At 38.1% G+C, this 19792-nt stretch overlaps 1 protein-coding gene across 2 annotated transcripts in view; it reads left to right on the top strand.

The window, feature by feature from the left end:
- ST6GALNAC3 (ST6 N-acetylgalactosaminide alpha-2,6-sialyltransferase 3) overlaps nt 1-19792 on the top strand; it is a 209171-nt gene that overhangs the window by 72456 nt on the left and 116923 nt on the right. The window contains exon 2 of one of the 2 annotated variants that reach the window (XM_090146513.1): nt 5049-5124. The exons of the other annotated variant lie outside the window; for it this stretch is intronic. Coding sequence (XP_090002639.1) covers nt 5056-5124 — 69 coding nt within the window. The 5' untranslated portion in view covers nt 5049-5055. The remainder of the gene's footprint in view (nt 1-5048; nt 5125-19792) is intronic. 2 annotated transcript variants of the gene reach the window in all.

Below are 19792 nucleotides of genomic sequence, written 5' to 3'. Positions count from 1 at the left end.
CAGGACTTATTTAGGCTTATATTGGGTTTGTTCTAATGCTAAATCTGTCAGGTCTCAGCCTTGGATTTCTACTTTGAAGTGGGAGGAAAGGGTCTTTGCTGCTGGCTGACAGGGCAGAGGTCTCTGCCCTAAGGTTCAGCAGCACACAGACATTATTAACCTGAGGTGGGCTTGAAGAGCCCTGTGGGCCAGATGTGGTGCTTGGAAGGAAGGGGCCGGAGGTGCTGTGAGGGTGGATTGTTCTCAAAGGCAAATTACAACTGTTCATCTAAATAGTTCTGAAATTCCAAATCCCAGCTTGCTTGCTGCAGTTTAGTCCTATGTCAGGTTCTGCGCTACTCAAAGACCCCCAAAGAGGAGTTTTTCTGTATAGTGGTGAACACCTATTGGAAAATCCTCGTTATCTAAATCGCAAGATAGGGAACAAAGTGATTTGGGGTAGGGCAAGTTTTGCAAGAATGGACATGGCTTGTTTTTTCCCAGACCAGATGAATTGTCTTTGCTATGGGAGTTACTGTGGAAATGTGACTAATACTGTTAAGTCTGAGAAACTGATTCAGATGACTCTATTCAAAAGCTAAGGAACTTCTTAATTTCTTTTTTCTAACCCTCAACTCAGTTTGATTAATCTGATGTTGGTCCAAGAATAGAGAATCTGTGCATAACAAGGGGGGATTGCTATCTAGCTCTCACAGCTGCAGTTTTGAGGATATCCACTGGATTTTAATACGGCAAATAGTATTGCATGACTGCACACCTTTACAGTGTGATTCACTGCCCCATCGTTATACACACGATGATACGCTTTTGACTATTTTGCTTTCTTCAGCTTACTACTTATTTACTTTAATACATAGCTTTATTACTTTATTATTTAGCGTATTACTTACTTTAGTTTCTTACTTTCTTGCTTTCATTACCAGATGGAATGGGGTGCCAGTGTGTGATTATATTGCAGTGTTCCACAAAATTTGCTTTTTTTGATTTTTGCCTGTTCTTCCAAAAACTTTGTCCTCCTATTTTTGCTGGTTATCATAAGAGTACCACTCCAGATTTTTGAGTCTGAAAAACAGGAAAATGGGAGAGACTTGTGATCTGTCAATGATAAATGACTTGAAATTGTCTTTGGAGACAATAGAGAGGCTAAAAATACCTGAATGGAAGTACACTGCTTGCACTTGGGCAGTAATGACCTTTAAAGGAATGCTGAGTCACTAGGTAGAGGCCATTATTATAGGCTACAAAAATGACACAGCACTTCATCCTACTCTTTATTCACCAAACTTTACTTTACCAAAGAAAACTTACTAGTTTCTTTGTCCCCTCCAACCGTCCCCCCCTCAGTAGAGACCCTGCTCAGGAACCATTTGCCCACTGAATTAGTGAATAGTTTGAGCAGGTTAACACTCATCTCTGAAATCACACTTTCCTCCCAAATGTAAGACGCTTCAACTGTGCTTTCTCTCACGTAAGTGCTGTGGCATTAAAAGAAATTCTGGTGCTTGTAACTTGTCTTTCAGACAGCTGATGACAGCAAAAAAGGCCACGTTTATTTAATGTGTCTCTTGACAAATAATAAATCAGTTTGAGCTCCCACCTAGAAATCTAGTAAAGTTCCTTTCTTCTATAAGCAGAAAATTCTCTCTCATTTTTTTTCTAATTTGAAAAGCACAACAACAATATGAGGGAGAGAGTATGTCAGGGAGACGATATTCTGCTCCTTCTGGCAGTCAATAGCAGCAAGTGCACTCTGATATAGAATTGTAGAATCATTAAGATTAGAAAAGACCCCTAAGATCACCTACTCCAGCCATCAACAGGCCAGCAGTGCTTGCTTGTCTTGCTCATATTTTGGTACACAATGCAGGTGGCAAATAAGTGAGGTATTGCTGACTTTTTTTTCAGTGCTCTGAGTGCTTTGAAAATGTTTGCTCTGTTTCAATGGATATGTGCAGTCCTGATGGTTTTCACAGGTTCTTTAAAGGATTAGGAGACCAGTTGGATGCTTCTAATAGAAGCCCTTTCACCTTTTCCCAAATGAAATCCACAAAAAACCTCTCATTTCTGCTCTGAAATGTCTTACAGGAAGACTTCTATGATGTGCACACTCAAATGTTTGTTTCCCTGGGGGGGGAGCTGAAATGCAAGAAACTGCAAGTAATGTTCATTGTGCCTGTTAATGTGCTCCAGGACAGTGTTCAATTACTGCAGTGATAATGTTATGAGAACCTGCAAGGAGCAGAGTGGAAACGTGACTTGTGTGTCAGTCACATTCTCCTTCTAACTGGAAGGCACCTACTGGCTTATGAATGATGCTGCAAGAAAGTAATGAATTTAAAAGCAGCGTCCTCATTTGTAATCGAGTAAGCTTAGATCTAGGGCATGTTCTAGGAGCTGAGAAGCAGAGCTGATGGCTATATAAAAGTGTTGGTTCTTAGATTAGTGATTGTGCTTACGCCAAACAGCCAAAGCAACTAAGACTCTAAAATGGGTCTAACAATTTCTAACAATGAACAAGTGTCACAATGTGCTGAAATCTCGTAGCTTTAAACAAAAGCCCAGTATATGCGGAGAGAATAGGCAGGAAGAAAAGGAGGCCTTGACAGAAGAAAATTAAGTAAAAGAGCAAGAAAAAGACACAAGAGAATAAAACTAGGAAGTATGAAACAAAAGCCAAACCAAATCCACTAATAGGAGAACTGTCAGACAGGAAAAGAAAAAGAGAACAAACAGAGAGCAAGACAGAGTAATGAGACGGGGGAAATCGGATTTGAAATGAAATCTGGTAATAAAGGAACTGTCAGACATAAAACGAGCCAATGTATGACAAAGAATAAAGAGCCAAAGAGATGGAGCAAGGCAATCTTTGAAGAATTAAACAAACCAGATGAGTCCTCGTAGGTAATTTTTGGAGAAAAGTTGATACTACTCCTGATTTCTAATGAAAAGTACACTGAAAGAAGCACAGTTCTTTCATACTTCAAGAAAAAAGTATCCTTAAATTTTTTTTAGATAAGAAAGCATGCAAGGGAAATAGCAGTGTTTGCATTACTTTAATAAGACAGTGTTGTAGCTAAGGGAGTGCTGAGAGCAGGCAAATCAATGGGCTGCTGTGGACCTTGTGTTTGTGCAATGAATCTGGTGTGCTGAGATTTCCACCCTGATGTAGGTTACTGCACTGGTCTGCATGTGTTCTCTAGTTTCACATTCATTTTACTCATGCAGAATACTGACTCCAAGGGAGCTATTATTTGAGGAGAAACGCTGCTATTTTAATAGGTTAGTCCACACAATTCAGAAGTCCACTTGAAATATTTGTTATGTTGGGATTCTCAAAGTTTTCTTTGTCTGAAGGGTATTTATTATACAGTAAAAAATAGTGTGTGTGTGTTGGCAGTGCAGTTTCTGGATGTGTGATGCCTGCTTCACATCCGCTCCTTGCTAGCACTGATGTTGTTCATCACTTGCCTATGTAAACAAGTTTAATGTTCTGTAGAAACCCACTGTGTCTGTCATTTCTTAACTGAGCTTTGGATCAAATGTTAAATGGGTTCAGCTGAGATAGTATTTTCATTCTTGCATCTTAGATTCATTCCGCATAAGAGATCTGAAGATATTTACAGAAGATGCTTATACATTTTAGTGCTTTCATTTCATAGTACAAAATACAAAGCGTTTCCTTCTGTTTTGGACAAGCAGTGAACTCTACTGATCTGTGCAGAATTATTGGCAGTATTTACCAGTGGTTTAACCAAACAGTCCTTTGCCAGGTGCAAAGCATTCTACATGACAACTGCTTATTTGAGCTTGTTTCTTTTCCTTAGATGGCTCAACCTTCTCAATTAACAGGAAAAAACTAGTACTAACAAAAAATAAAATACTTCCTCATGTAGAAGATACAGATTTTGCACAGTGTTACCATTTTGGAGCTGTGAATTTTAGAGGATGAGATCAGAAGTTATAATTCAGAAACAAATACAGGTGAACTGAGCTGGGCAGTTATGGGCTGAATATGTAGTCAGGACTGTTGCAGAAGGAAATAAACATTGGTCTTTGTGTGCTTCAGTGACCCTTGGTCTCTTTAGTGCTGTAGTGATGTTAAAAATGATTTTATTCACTTTGCCTTCTTTTAGTTTTGAGGATAAGATAGAAGAATATACTGGCTTTGTGGACATAACTTCATTTTTTCCTCCTTTTCTTGCTTTTTTACTTTACAAGAAAGTAATGCATTTTCCATGTATCTGGAAACCGAACATTTACACTGGGATGTACTTGAAACAGTATTTGTATCCTCATGTATGTAGCAATGCAAGAGTTAGCAGGAAGGTGACATTTGGAGAGCCCTTCTGAGAACACTCCGGGTGACAGTAAGGAATGAATAATAGAAGTGATGCTTGTGGAGTTATCTCTGGTGAGATTTGTCTCATCCTGAGTTGTATGGTGTGCTCAAAGTACAAAGTTACCTCAAGATGCCTTCCAATTAGATACTTATAGATTAATCTGCTTAAAGAGAAAAAAAAAGAACATTTTAAATGTTCGTCTGGTCAGCTGGAGAGAGAAATTAAAAAATGTAGGCTGGATATATGTTTCCATTAGATAAATTACTTGGAGTTGGGTATTTTTTTCTTAGTTTTGCTTGCAGTTAACAAAATGCATCTGAGAGTCCTCGGTTGGAAGATCACATAAGAGTTCTTGAAAACAAACTTGGTTTCCACACAGAAGTTTTTGATTTCGGACAATTCCTTAGATGAAATGCACATCATATTTGGAGATGAGGTTAATAATTTATGTAACTGTATTGGCATTAAGCTACCTTCACGTGCTTATAAGAGAACTGAATGCAGAATGATGCCTTAAGGATTAAACTTCCGATGGTGGCAATAAATAGTGTAGAAAATTCAAACGTTGAATGTAAAAAAGACTTCAATCAAGTAGAGCCTTGCTGGGATTTCTTTTCATATGGCTATGTTTGTGTTCCTTCCACTGTAAAAACTGGTGGCCCTCCTCTTGATAATTTTATCATGAGCCATATATATGTTCTGATGCAGTTTGAAAATGGATGTTCAACTTGAGGGCAAAATGAAAATGCAGGAGGCTGGAATCCTACTGGGGTCAAGTGCCAGGGTAAGCTTCAATACATTTTGCTTAACAAATTCTATCCTGAGTTATCGTGTAAATGATAACACAGTAGTGACACTCCTGTTGAATTTGAAATCAGTAGTGCAAGGCTGGAACTACATACTCCTTGCATTTATTTGTTTTGTTTTAGAGAGGGAGCTCCTATATTAGAATTTTATCTAGCAAATGACACAGCTGCTTTAGGAAGCTGTCCAGCTTGAAAGTGCTATAAAAATATTAAAAAGAAGATGCAGAGAAAGGAATTCAAAAGCCAAAACTGCAAACAGTGACAGCGTTGAAGTGAACTGTGAAACCTTTAACTCTGTATCCTTCTGGGTCTGCTTTCTAATGAAGATGATATAACCTCCTAACTGGGCTCAGTGTATGGAGCCTTCTTATGGGGAAATACAAAGTTGAGTTATTTTGTGCTCCTAATGAATAATCTGGGAAAAACTTGAGCTTGCATATCGGGCAACATTACCACACTCACAAATACGCAGATTTTGGTAGTGCTTTCTGCTGGACAATGCTCTGAGCAACCTATCTGTCTGTAGGTGTCCCTGTTCATTGCTGGGGAGTTGGATGGCCTTCAAAAGGCCCTTCCAACTCAAATGATTCTGTGATTATTTTCTTTAGCAAGAATATTTCTTATGTCTGCAGAGGTAAAAACTATTGGCTGGGATGTTATAAAAAAAAAAAAAAAAAAAAATTGTCTTATTGCCTATATAGCAATAAGAGATAGGCGCTCATTGGAATTTAGAAGTTAGACATCTATTCCTCAGCATCTGAGTCTGGTTATTGCCCTTCTTGAGGGATAAGCTTTTTTGCCTCTCCCCACCATGTGGACAAGCCTCTGGAAAAGCTCTGTAGTTCTCTGCAGGACTTTAATAGAAATACCACAGGTATGCCTTCCTTGGAGTCAGGGATGTTTGAACATCCCCAATTAACTGCCTGCTTAGTGCAGTTGCATGCATGGTTGCTAAATCTTATGGATAATATTTTGTCTTAGAAGCAAGAACACTCAGATGTAATAAAAGATTGCTTTACTAACCAAGATGAAGTTGCTGGACGGTGTCCCTTGCCTTCCCAGTCTGGTGTGACATGAATTGTGCTCTGGAAACTAAAAATAGTGTATTGATGCGTGTCAATTCTGTTCTCTCTTAAAGTTCCCCAAAATCTGGCTAAGGTGCAATTGCAGAGTGCTGAGCAAGAATCTGCCTGCTCTGCAGAATAAACAAAGTGCTCACTGAAATCTGTAACTCACTCCTTTCATACCAACATTGCTGTTGAAGTCTATTCTTTCATTTAATTGATACTCCATAGGAAGGAGATCCTTCTCCCATGCCAGTAGCATGAGACACATGGAATTACTCAGATCCTTTGGGAAATGTGTGTTTCTATAGTTAATTTTTTTTCTATCATTGAATTGTATTGTAGCTGAAACAACAGAAATGCTGGGATTGGCCCATTGAGTGTTGCTCAATGAGATAAGTTGATGTATCAGATTTCTGTTGAAACACAAAGTCATCTGCCTCTGTGGATTTCCTTGCAAATAGTTTTTATTGCTGTTTGGTTGCTTTTAATACCACACTTAATAACTTTCTTTCATGGCATGGGAATGTAATAGTGTAACAGAAAGCAAAAAGAAACAGGAAAGAAAGACAAAATGTGTGACCCAAGTTTTCCGAAAACTCCCCTGTAGGTAATAGCTGATTGCAACTGCAATTGAAGATTCAGATTTGCAAGAGCTTTGGCTAGGACTAGCAGCTTTCATCCTGTTTCTACAGAGGAAGACCTCTATTCTGTCTGAAGAGTGATAACATTGGAAAAGTTGAGGGAAAAATACTGGACACTCCACAGCAAAAAAATATTTATATATCTGTGTCTGTATATAAATGTATATATGTATTACTTGACTATGAAATAATTGAAGTGTGTGTGTGTGTATGTATATATTTTTTTCAGTTGAGGAAGCTGATTAGGTTAGGTATTGCTGGAGTTAAAAATGTCTTCTGTTCGACAGTGCTGATGTAACAAGAGTAGATTCACTTCACGCAACTGAAAAACAGACAATTCAGAAAGTGTTATGAAAAAATAAAAGTGTGTAAAATGCAACTGTAGAAAGGAAATTAAGAGCCAGACTTATATGAAAATTTTTATATTCCTGCTCCTGGGAACAGAGTCTTTAAGGATTTTAAAATCATAGATTCTTTATCCGAAGAACAATTTTCTTTAAATTTGGTTCATAAAATTGAAAGTGAGATTTGCATGGAAATAGACAAGAAAAGCTAGTCATGTTCTCTGTGCAGAAGCTAGTTGTAGCAGAAACTGTTTTGAACTTTTCAAAACAGAAGCAAATTCTGAGGTTTTATTACAAGGAAAAAGATTTAATTGCAATTTTATCAACTGCAGTAAAAAGGAGCAAGGGCAAATCAAGGCACCTTTGGCAGTTTAGATGGAGCTCTGTTTCTGAGTTGAAGTAGTGTTTGTTTTTTTCAAGACACAATGTATGCTCTAGACTTGTGGCACAGATGCTATTCCATTCAGTGCAGGTGGGGTAACTGAATGACAGCACTCAAGGAGCAGTGCAGCCTTTTAAACAGATAATCATGTTGCTGATGAGACCGTTTTGAGAGCCTTGGAGCTGTTGCAAAACAATGGAAATTGTGGCACAGAGTTCAAGCAATATAGTGTGCTCCTGTGAAATTGCTATATACAGAGCTTGGGCCGATCAATGGAGCTACAGCACTTCTTCCCAAAGGAAAGAACTCTCCAGAGGCAAGATGCTGAGCATGGAACTAAATGCCAGTAAATGAAAGGCGTGAGGGCTGAAAATAAAGCAAGCTCTTCAGACAGATCACTGAAAGGAATGACAGAGGAGGAGGCTTGGAGGCAAATAGCCAGTACTGTGCATATTCCAAGAAAGCTCACAGCAGAAATGCTGTTAGGGCTTCCCTGCAGGCAGGGAGCATGTGGGCAGCCTGGTGAGACTGCAGGGATGATACCTGCATGACAAACACTGGCAGGAAACCAGCTCTCCAAAGTTTGATGCTATTCAGGGAAAACGTAAGATTCATGGGAACAATGTTACTAGAGCCCTTGAGCTATAAGGAGAGTTATGTTTCTCATTTACTTCTCAAGTAACGAACTCAGACTGTGTTGGTACAGCATTCCTTCACCAGAACAGGTGCACAGGTCCAGGGAGATGTTAGAATCCAAGTTTGCTGCTCCTTCTGTCAGTGGCTAAATGGTAATTTCTCTTGTCTGTGCTTTAGAGAGTGTGAAGAGCCACTGGAAATGGAAGGCTGGTTTGAAAAAGCTAAAATCCCTACCCAGGAATATTTCACAATCCCGTTTCAGTAAGGCAAAGGCATCATCTTGTCTGTTCCTCTACCAAACACTTCACACTATGACATGAACACTGCTGTGTGCTGCCTTTGTGCAAATACACAAGTACAGTAACATCCTATAGTGGGAAGTCAGTAGTTCACCTCATTAACAATAGTTCTTCTACATACTCGTGAGGGAATGCTAATAGCAGATGTCTCCATGAATTTCAGAAGCCTAAGTAGCAAGAATAGTTCCCGAGCTTTTGAAACACAGAGAACATCTGAAGGGCAGTTCAAGAACCTTAAGCCCTGCTGGCAAGATTTCTTGGTAGATTCATTATTCCATAATGAAGCCACTGCTTTCACCTCAGTGGCTTCATTATGGAATATGTGGATTGGTGTGAGAGTTGTCTGGAGTACCAAGTTCAGCAAAACCTATGGTACCATTCAGCAGCAGGTGAAAGATGCCTCCGGTGAGCACTTCATTCCTGGATGTGATCCTGGCACGGCAGAGTGCTGTAGCTTGAATGTGTGGAGGAAGCAAGAAGACCAGTAAAACAGAGGAAAAAAAGGATTAATCTAAACTGACTTCAGATATTGTTTCCTCATCTTTGCTGAAGGCTCCAGATGTGTCTGAGATCTTAACTGTCTATGGTCTTGTAGAGAAACTAGTGAACGCTTAATAAAAAGTCTCCTGATGCTGCTGAGAATATACAAAAGCTTGAAATGAAAGAACTGTAGTGATCGGGGAAGGAGGAAGAGAAGTGTCTAAACTGACTTTTTAGAGTTAGCTATTACCCATCCAGTCACTCTGACTGAAAAATCCAAAAACATGCTAGAGTTGGTTGTCTGTTGTCTGTTAATGCCAACCTCTGCTGACTCTTTTTTTTTTTTTTTTTAAATTCTGAGCCTGTTTGCTGGCAGTTGAGGAAAGAATGAGATCTGATCGTAGTTCTAGGAAGATCAGCCAGGGGTCTGTGGCTGTAGCGAAGGACATTCCCTTCACTACCAGGAATTGTTACCTTTATTCAGGGAGGTAAAATTCCCAGCTTTGAAATTATGCATAATGATCTGATTTTTGTAACTGTCACAATTACAGTAATAATTCAGATATTCACCACATCTGCAAAGGAAAATGCTGCAACCCACCAGCTGAAAAGAATAAGTCCTCTGCAGTGTGAATGAAATTTTGTTTTGGCAAATCAGAATGTTTAAGCATTGCCTGTTAACATGGAAAGCATGTGAGAAAGTTACTTATGGCTTTACAGTACACACTGATATACTTGTTTTTCCAATTTATATAAACTTTTGGTACAGCAAAATAGTTGGTCTATTTTCAGATTTGGATCTCTCACCCCATGAATCCACTCTAGATGTAATTGAGTTAAATTATTTTACATAGATTGTGAGTAGCAGGACACAGTAAGTCTCATTACCCCACTAGTACACAGTAATGCAAAGATGTTAGAAAATGTTTACCAGACCCTACTACTGCCATAAGTCCTATTACCATCCTGGCATCTCAGTTAAGTCACTTGTAGTTCACTATTATTCTCATTTTCCCTATTTTGCTTTCCCATATTTTCAATTCTTATTCTTGAAATTTAATATTGTGCATTCAGAGTCACCAGGGCAGAAACTTTTAACATGCTGAGTGCAAAATAGATTCCAGCGTTCAGCAGAGCCACGGTGTTGGGAAAATCTAAAGCTGGGAAGTGCTATGAAAAAATTTCTCTATCTCAGAAAAATTCAACCAAACAGTAACAATCTCTGCTTCTTATAGTTAATTTTATTGGAAACTATTGACTGGTATGTGGGCTGAAAGCCTGATTCTGTGTTCTTTGGTGAGAAAATTACAGTGAGTTATCTCACCATCTGTGATACTCATGTGGACTCTTCAGAAGAACGGCACAGTTGTTATCAATCAAAATGCTTTATCAAATGGGCCTCTGCACTATCAAGAGTGTGTTCACAGGATGGGATAGAGGAAAATGATGTTTTGCTCTCTCTCTTTCCTTTCTGACATGCTTGGGTCCTTCATTTGCTGCTGTCCAGGAAGGCAGATACGCTGAATTCACAGGTAGAGAAACACTTGAGGTGCATATTCTCTGCAACACTCTCCCAAAATGCTTTTTTTTAGTAATGCCCTCCAGCAATTGTACAACTCTGAAATGAAAGTCTGTAAGTTGTAATCCTTTAAGACAGTCTTCTCACTCTTCTGGGTTGAGGAATAATCAGACAGCATTTCCAGAACATGCCGAACCAATCTGGAGCAGACATTTTCCTACAGATTAAATGGGCTGTTTTGTGATGCTGTTGTTAAAATCTTTTGGTAAAATGTTAGTTGAACAATATCAGGATCTTACATGCCTCTGTCTCTTTTCCTTTCTTTAAATCGAGTTTAACAGTGGAAATGTTTCTCAAGCCAGCTAGCCAAAGCCTGGGAACACAGAACAGTTGTCTCTAGTGAATCTTCTCTGTTTTTCTTTCGTTAATTAAATATTCAACATCGCAGCATCCTCATTTCTCACTTGTTTAAACTGGATCGGCTTCCATTCTCAGAACATTTCAATGCACCAATTCATTGTAATCACGTTGCTGCCTTGAGGAAGTATTTAAGTACATCCCTGGGAATAGAAAATATAGTTCTAGCCACATGCGCTGTATATTCCCTAAATTCAGGATTTTTTTCTTTAGTTCTCTTCCAACCTCTCTGGCTTTTTTAATAAGCCTGCCATGCACTGAAACCTTATGTAATGTATTTTTTCCTTTCATTTTCAGTGAGACACTAGAATAGCATGGCTGTCTAGCCTTGTGTCTTTGTCTGTTTATCAGTTTGTAACTTTACCACTGATAAAGAACAACAACAACTTTTGTTGTTGGCCACTGATGGCCAACAACAACAAAAAAAACCCAGAAGAATCTGATAAAGACCAGAATTCTCATATATGCATCTTTCATTTAGCTCATGGTGTTTAAAATACCACTTTAATTGTCTATTAATCTTAAACTTAATTCTTTTCACAGTGATGAAAAATCAAGAGTTCAGTTAACTTATAACGCACAGCAGCATTAGCTCGTGTACGTAAGGAGAAAGATCAGACTGGGTGTGGTGTGATTGTGGAGCTATTTGTCTCAAATGAGCCAAAAAACACTTGTATTTTTTAGCTTGTTACATGAAAGCATTTTCAGAAGTAGATTTGAGGTACCTATGTATAGGACAGCATAGGGTTCTTTTAATTTCAGATAGTTATGTCTACTGAGGTACTGTTAGAATTTCTTTACAGGATCAGTGACATTTGCATATAGAGATTTTTCTCTGTGAGTGGTCATCTAATGTGTCCTTTATCCTTCTTGTACACTCCTGCTTACCCGCTTTCCCTTGCTGTTCTCTTGGCATGCAAGATGGCAAATGATCTGTCAAGTCAGGTGCTATGCGTGTACAGTGGTTGGCCAGCAAAATGTCAAGCAAAATGCTGAATAGCTGAGTTGTGCCTACCTGACCTCAATTTTGGTTGTTGATCTGATCAGCTGTGATTTCTCTGCTGGGAATTTAGTTACTTCTGAGATAAGACACTAGGCAGTGCTTTTCTGATTTCATTGGACTTTCCAGAAGTCTACTTAAGTTGCTAGAGTTAGAAAGGATGGATAGCAGACAGATGAGTCGCATCAAAGTTCTAAGCAAAGAAAAAGGGGGAAAAAAAACAGAAAAACACAACCAAACCATACACACTTCAAATCTAATGTTAGTGTATTTTCAGCAATGAATTTGTCTGTTTATGATCATGGAATCATGTAATTATGCTTGCTTCCTGCAGGTCTTACTCTTCAACTAACAGTGAACTTCTAATAAACAGAACTAAATTTTGGCAACAATTCAAGGGAAAAAAAAAAAAAAAAAAGACTTTTTGCCTTGGCAAGATTCAGTTCCATCTTAGTTACTTGAAAGTGTTTTTCTGGCTATGCTACTCAACCAGTTACAACCATGAATTCCTGCATGGCCCTGGATTTGTTATACAATGTACTAAAGCCAGCATGGAGCCAGAATTAGAGTATTGTATCCTACTTTACTAAATAAGTCCCAGAAGAATTTTGCTGTTACAGTGTACTTAAGTACTACAAAAAATCATTCTGTAGTCAGTAAATTGAATCCTGTCTTGCTGCTCCTCAGACCTGAATCCTGCCAAGATTTGTATGATTGTGAAGGTTTGTTAAGAACAGTGAGTGTGGTCTTTCTTTTCTGGTCATTAAGTTTGTATATAAATGAGGAAAAAAAAAACAACACACCTTGTAGGTTATGTCTATCTTATCATTTATTTTTGAATTGCAGTGTCCAATAACCAGGAAAGAAATAAACAGAAGAATAGTTGCCATTTTTTGTTGGAAATAATGCTTACACCACCCTGTTGTTTATCCTATCTGCCTGTCTGTCAAGCCCTCTTCTCCAAATTACTTCTATTTCCTGATCACTTCAGAGCTACTTTTTTCCTAAACATTTTGTGAATGGTAGTGGCCATTTAGAAAAGTGAGTCCCAAAATAATGTCCCAACAGAAGGAAAGGTAGGCAAAACTGAGCTGTAACATGTGCACTGCTTTGGAGCAGTTGCCAGCTAATCAAGCCATATGTAATTCCATAATAACTGCAGCGTGTGCATCTCTGGCCTGGGGAGAGCCTCTTAGAGGACATAGTTTCATTATTTCCATTATTCATAGAACATCTTGTAATGCTAAATGATATACAAGCAGTAGGAGGAAGATGGAAAACTCATCTCTGTTTGATCATGAACTGTAGAAGCCTCCAGGGACTAATGCATATAATATTGCTTCATGCTATAGTCTGGGTCCAGTGGCAAACAAAGTCTGCAGCTAGGTGCAGATGAGGAACTATCCATCTGTGCTTTAAGTGTCTTTGATCTGACATGGCAATTGAGTGATTGCGAAGGGTGAGTGGTGTGTGTGTGTATGCATGTGCTATAGGTAACTTGGCTCTAGTGCTTGTTTCTCTAATTTACAATCCATAGGGAAATTGAGGATGTCTCACTTCCATTAGTAACGTTATCATTACTATTATACTCTGAACCAGTGTGCTGTTTGTAGTGATATGAAATCTTTCCCATGAGAGTCTCCTATTTAAATACCTCCTTTTTGTTTGAAGTAAGACACTTCAAGTTCCATTTTTCTTTTACTTCTGCCAGTTTCAGATATTAAAGAATAAGTATCTGATAATTCTGCATGTAGGAATTCATTCTGCTCTCATAGGACCATCTGTGCATTTGAAACCATGTGTGCACTGGGGGTGGGAACAGTTCTGCTTTGTTCTCTTTGTCACTGTGTGCTGATCTGTTCTAGTATCAGAAAATGAAAAACTGTACGTATAGTATTTGTATCATACTGTTCCTGATTTCCTGGCAGGTCTTTCAGATAAATAAGATTAGAATCAGACCTCTTGCTTTATAGCAGGATATACTGCTGTCCAGCACCTCTCAGCTTGGCTTCCAGCTCCTGCTTCCGCTGCAAGATGACTTGAGGAACAAATCCTCATGGTCAGCTCTGGATGATCAAATGAGGAGGAAAAAAAAAATAAAAATCAAAGAACAAGAAATGAGAGCATGGGAAAAGGATGGGAAGGGGGGAGGATAATGAGTTCTTTCACCTCATGTGTGCAAATCCCTGATTTGAATTTCTTAATACTGCATGGGCCAAGTGGGCCATTTGCTGTAGGTGGCTCTTACAGAAACGTTCTCTAATGTGCTAGGATGACTCAGCACCTAGGAAAGAGGTACCAGTTCTTATGTCAAACTTAGGCTTGGATTTCTGGAGGTGGCAGTTGACAGCATGTATGGGCCTCTGCCTATGTGTGGGTTCCTGGGGTGGCTGTGGGTGCCGCTGCTGCAATCAGGGCAGAGGTTGATCTTCCACATGTAGGGATTTCTCCTGAAAAACAAACTAAAGGTGCTTTCAGATGCTTCTGTTTCTTGATGTGGCTTGTTCTGCATTCATATCTCTTAGTTCCTCATGCTTAATGGCCTTGTAAATTAAAAAATAAATAAATAAAAAAATCCCTTTCCCTTAATTTTTCAGAGAGATAGTGGAAGTACAGGTGATGTTTTTGATGGAGTTTTTGCTTGAAGCTTGATTATAAAAGAACTTCAGATGTTACTGAATGCCAAACCAAGTGTTTCTGACTTGGAATTGAGGGTTGCGCTATGAAGCACTTCTCCCATTGACTATACTTAATTATATTCTTTGAAATTCTGCTGAATTTAGCAGTTAGCATCTGCTAAACCGTCTGCCAGAAAAACACTGTATTTTCCCCAAGCAAAAGTATTCTTCCTTAGTACCATCAAGCTTAGCACTTTCTTAGAATTATAGCTAAGCAATTCTGTTACTCCAGTACAGTTCAACACTTAGAGGTAAAAACCAACTGGGAATCTTTTCTGTCTGAGGTTTTTAGGTCACAGATCTGCTTTTGTTCTGTACAGCCATCTTAACTACCGTGTTTTAAAAGCTTTGATGTTATAAAACTTGAAACTGGAATTGTCATGTGGGGAATGTTGTAGTGGAGAGGAGTAATGCTTTCTGTCCATCAGTGTTCCAGTTCCACATTCCTGGGAGTCTGTGTGTGTGCAAAACCAATTCTGTCCTCTCTTCAGCTTCTAAGTAGAGTATTTTGATTGTCTCTCAGTATATTATAAAGAGGTTTCATAGATAAGTACGTCATCCATCACAACTGAAGACATATTGCTATTTATTAGAAAGATAGTGCAGTGTGACATACAGCTCATCAGAAAACATAGGAACTAATTTCCACTGAAAATTTACATGTGAATACAAGATTCTCGTCTTGATTACTTCCCATTCATTTTTAGCAGATGCTATTGCTGCCATAAAGATCTTACAATATAATTGTTAAATGTAGGACCTGAGAGCAGCTAAGTGTATGGGATGGGTCTAATCTATTGATGAATCAAATTGATTTCATGTAATTTTTCTCACTTTTCCATCACAAACCTATGCTTATGTTTCATCCATCTTCCTTTCCGTATGTATTTACTGCCAGATACTCTGTAGGGTTAAATACTTGCCCAAGGCCATACATTTTTCTGTCAGAATACGTTACAAATGAAATGACTTGTAAGACATGTTCTCTGTATGGGGAGCTGTTATTTGAGTGGCATGGTCCTTCTCACCTTGAAGTTTTTAAAATGCGGAGATTCTGACTTATATCCAGTTTTAATTTGAGGTCATGCTGAGCAATAACACAGAATATATATAACAACAACAATCCACTTAGTTTCTTTCTTCTTGCAGTGCCCTGTGATGCTGGAGGTTCTGTAATATGATGTATTCTCGGTAAGAATTTAAGTCTAGTGACTGGAAGTTCAAGGCTCACTTCTGCTCAGAATAACACTTCTGGACTATTGCCTATTAATTATTCTCTCACAATAGCTTTGCAAGCAAGTATCATGGGTCAGGATGATTTACACTACTTTGAAATTAATCTAATTAATAGATAATTTTACTATTGTACTTTCTAAAAAGATGATAAAGTTCAACAATAATGGACTCTACTATGGATTTTGTAATCTATTAATATCATTATAGATCAAATTTGGTGATCAAATTAAATCATATATGGGAATTAAAAAGCTTTGATTAAATGGTATATTTCTTAATCTCATTCCAGTACCATTGTAATTGTGCTTCATGGGAGGGGAGAATAAAATGAATCAAACCTAATTTATTCATTACTAGACAATAGCATAATTAAAAAATCAAATTTTGCTGCTAGTGATGTGCTCATCTTACCTGGTTTGAATCTTGTATAGAGTAAGCAGCAGACAAGTTTTGAACTTGTTTGGATTTTGATCAGATTTTTTTTAACCACTGTGGACTATTACTGTGTCATTTATTTCTATCTGATACAGTTTTTAATAGGCTTTTAGTCTGGCTTATTGACCTCCTTGATTCCTATGAAGAGCTTTGCTTGCCCTTGATGTACTTAACAAAAAATCAAATCATTTGCTCCTACATAATATTATAGATTTGTTTCACTGTAGTCAGCAGCTTTGGCTGCAGGTGGCAAAGGTTATCTTTGACGATCTTCTGATTCTTCTTTCTCCAAGGCTGTTGTGCAATAAAATAGCATGTTAATTTATCTCTATATAAATATGAAATGGGAGACTATTTCATGGGCAGGAAAGATGGAAATAACTGAGATTTTTAATTGTTGAAGAAATTTCTTGTTATTTTCAGTAGTCACTGGATTGCTGGAAAGAAATATATTGGGTATATGAGAGGAAGCTACATTACTTTTCTATTTCTTTGAGCATATAATAGGAATAACAGACAAAAGTGGAAGACAGGCTGCAAGCATATTTCTGTACTTATTGGTATTTAGGCTGACTTTTGTCACCTCTAGTTTTATTGTATCACAAAACCTCTTTTCCTTTCACTTTCAAGGGACGTGGCAGCTGCTGTCTCTTTGAGGTGGCAGTATGTGGCTATTAGGAGATGATAGCTCTGGTGCTCAATAAAAAAAAAAAAAGGAGAGAGGAGGAAGGATGGAATAAAATGTCTCTAACCATGATATATTTCATTTTTTTTAATGCTGTGTACACTTTCACCCTTCAGTGGATATCATATGCCATCCTTGGTATTATCTTTGTCAAAATTTGAGAGGCTAAATCACTTAGTGTGAGAATTTCACTTTGTTCAAAAGTAAAGTATGTATCTTTTGTAACTTAACATGGCTGTGGTAGCTCTTCTATCATGGTACTGTCTGCACACACCATGTTTCCTTGGGATATTTCTCAAGTAATGTGAGTTAAGGCCATTGTGAACTATCTTTCAGCTTGTCTGAAGACCGAAAAATAGATTGAGATGCTGTTCTCAAGCTATGTTTCTGTAACTTATCTGTCACATGGGGAAGAACATTTTTCAGAAACCTAAACCCAGCAGCTCCTATTATTTTAGATGGTGACATTTGTGGTGAGTGCTGAGTGACCAAGAATGCAAAATAGAAAGTATCAGGTTTTAATGTCTTGAACATTAAAATCGGAATTTGTATCTCCTAGCGAAAAATGTCAGAGTCCCAACAGATTTAAACTTATTAAATCTATTTTCTAGTGCAGTGGGGTTTGATACCTATGGAAATACAGGGATATCAGAAATATTTTGATTGCTCACCTATTTTGTTTCTGATTTAGTGAAACAAAGTATATATTAAAAAAAAAAAAAACTAATGAAAAATGGAGGGTATCATTAATTTTGGCATCTAAAGCCAAATGAAAAATGATCAACTTATTAGTAATGTGCATTTTGTTCCTTAACTTCTCCTCTAATGTGTGAATGTCACATTATATAACATTTACAGTGAATAAATTTGGAAATGAAACAAGTTAAGATGGATCATTGTGTTCTTCCCCTGACTTGTGGACAACTTGTCTCATTAATCTGTATGGTAGTCTTAAATTAAAAAGAAAAGAAAAAGAGAGAGAGATTATTTGTTGAGATTTATGGCTGAAAGACTTGGAGGCTCACTGAGGAAATCTTTGCTATTTCTTTTGCTGAGCACTGCAGAACTATTTTCCTGACTTGTAGTGATTGGAATAGATCATAAAATACTTTCATTACTTCTAGTAGCTATATAAAGTGCTGCAAACGCTTGGACAGAGAATGTGGGCATAGTGAATGGTGGTTGGCTGCTGCCAGCCTGTGGTGTGAATGGCAGCCTGTGGCCGCAGGACTGAGGGGGCACTCTGTCCTTCCCAGACTTACTATTTTGTTGGTAGTCCCTGTTTGAGAAACACTGGGGTAACGGTAGAGATTTAAACTGCTAACTACTGCCTGAGATTAGAACAATGTGCTCTAGAAGCTGTTAGGGTACTTTTTACAGTCAAATTAAGAAACAGAATAGAGGGGGCATGACAACAACAGGAACAGTCTGTGTCCTTCCCATGGTAGAGTGCATTGTTTGTATCGTGGGCCCATCTCATCTTTTAGGACAGGGGGCAATGCCCTAAAACTTGAATGGAGGAAGTATCATACCAATATGCTGAAGAACTTCTTTACAGTAAGGGTGATGGAACACTGGAACAAACTGCCCAGAGGGATTGTGGAGCCTCCTCTAGAGATATTCAACATCTGCCTACGCAACCTATTATAGGGAACCTGCTTTAGCAGGTGGATTGAACTCAATCTCTCGAGGTCCCTTCCAAACCATGCAATTTTGTGACTCTAATTCTAGAGAACAGCCCACAGGTTGTATTGGGCAGTATGCCACAGTCAGTTTTATTTACAAGCAGACAGTTTGAATGTTCATTCCTTTTGTTTACTTTTTGCATGCAGATAAGGAAAATGTGCACCAAGGCAGAAGAAGAGTTTGGAATCATTTCTGACACTTGACAGTCCTTCCATGTTCCATGGGCTAAGGGATGAAAAACTGTGATGTGCCTGTCTGTGTCACGTTTGTTCCAACAAAGTGGACGCAGTCTGTCAGGAAAGTGTTCAGGATCACCTCTGCTATGCTGACTAGATGTGGTTTCTTTAATGGAAACTGCGAAAAGGCAAACATTTCCCATTCATACCTAGCGCTCCATTTTTTAATATACGTTCATTCAAGTGCATTTCTTATCTAAGCTTTATTAGATTGATATTCTTCCGAATGCATTTTCCACAGGGTATTCCTAGTGTATGTGCTAGTTCAAAGCTGCATTTGCATGTGAAATACATAAGGCCTTTTTTAAAGCAAAAAATAAAAGCATTGAAAATCAAGATCAGTTCAATTATACTTGCAGATTAGAGTAATAGTAATATATATCTATTGTATCAAAATGTTAACTCAGCGAATTTTTGATATGCTTTAAAAATGTAAATCTTGGATTTGATTAGATTAGTTCTGGAGTAATCCACACCAAATAAATCTGTCTTCCTTTCATGTGATTTGTCAGTGTTTATAGTAGGTTTGTACACAGAGCTTTCACCATTATTTTCTAGGCAATAAAAGCAGCCATGCAGAAAAGCTACCCATAAATGTCAGAAAATAGAGATATTTTGTTGCATTCCAAGGGCTTTGAAGGTCAAGTTCAATTCAGTTAGCTCACCCAGCATGAGAAGAGTATGATGCGGTGATAGAATGTGTGTTTGGGCAGGATATATATGTTACTGTCCCTGTATTATTCTATCTGGATAACAGATCAGCGAGAGATTAAACTTTACTGCTTGGAGGAATTTCTTTTGGAAAACTATCAATTTTTATGACTTCCTTTAGCTCCTATTGAGATAGTCTGCAGAAATAATGAATCCAAAGGATTTATAGCTTTTAGCACAATGGAGATTGGCTC

The sequence above is a fragment of the Phasianus colchicus genome, chromosome 9 (assembly GCF_987193195.1).
Source record: "Phasianus colchicus chromosome 9, bPhaCol1.hap1.1, whole genome shotgun sequence".
NCBI classification, from domain to species: domain Eukaryota; kingdom Metazoa; phylum Chordata; class Aves; order Galliformes; family Phasianidae; genus Phasianus; species Phasianus colchicus.
Note: the sequence above shows the minus strand (reverse complement) of the source record. Positions and strands in the feature narration are given on the sequence as shown.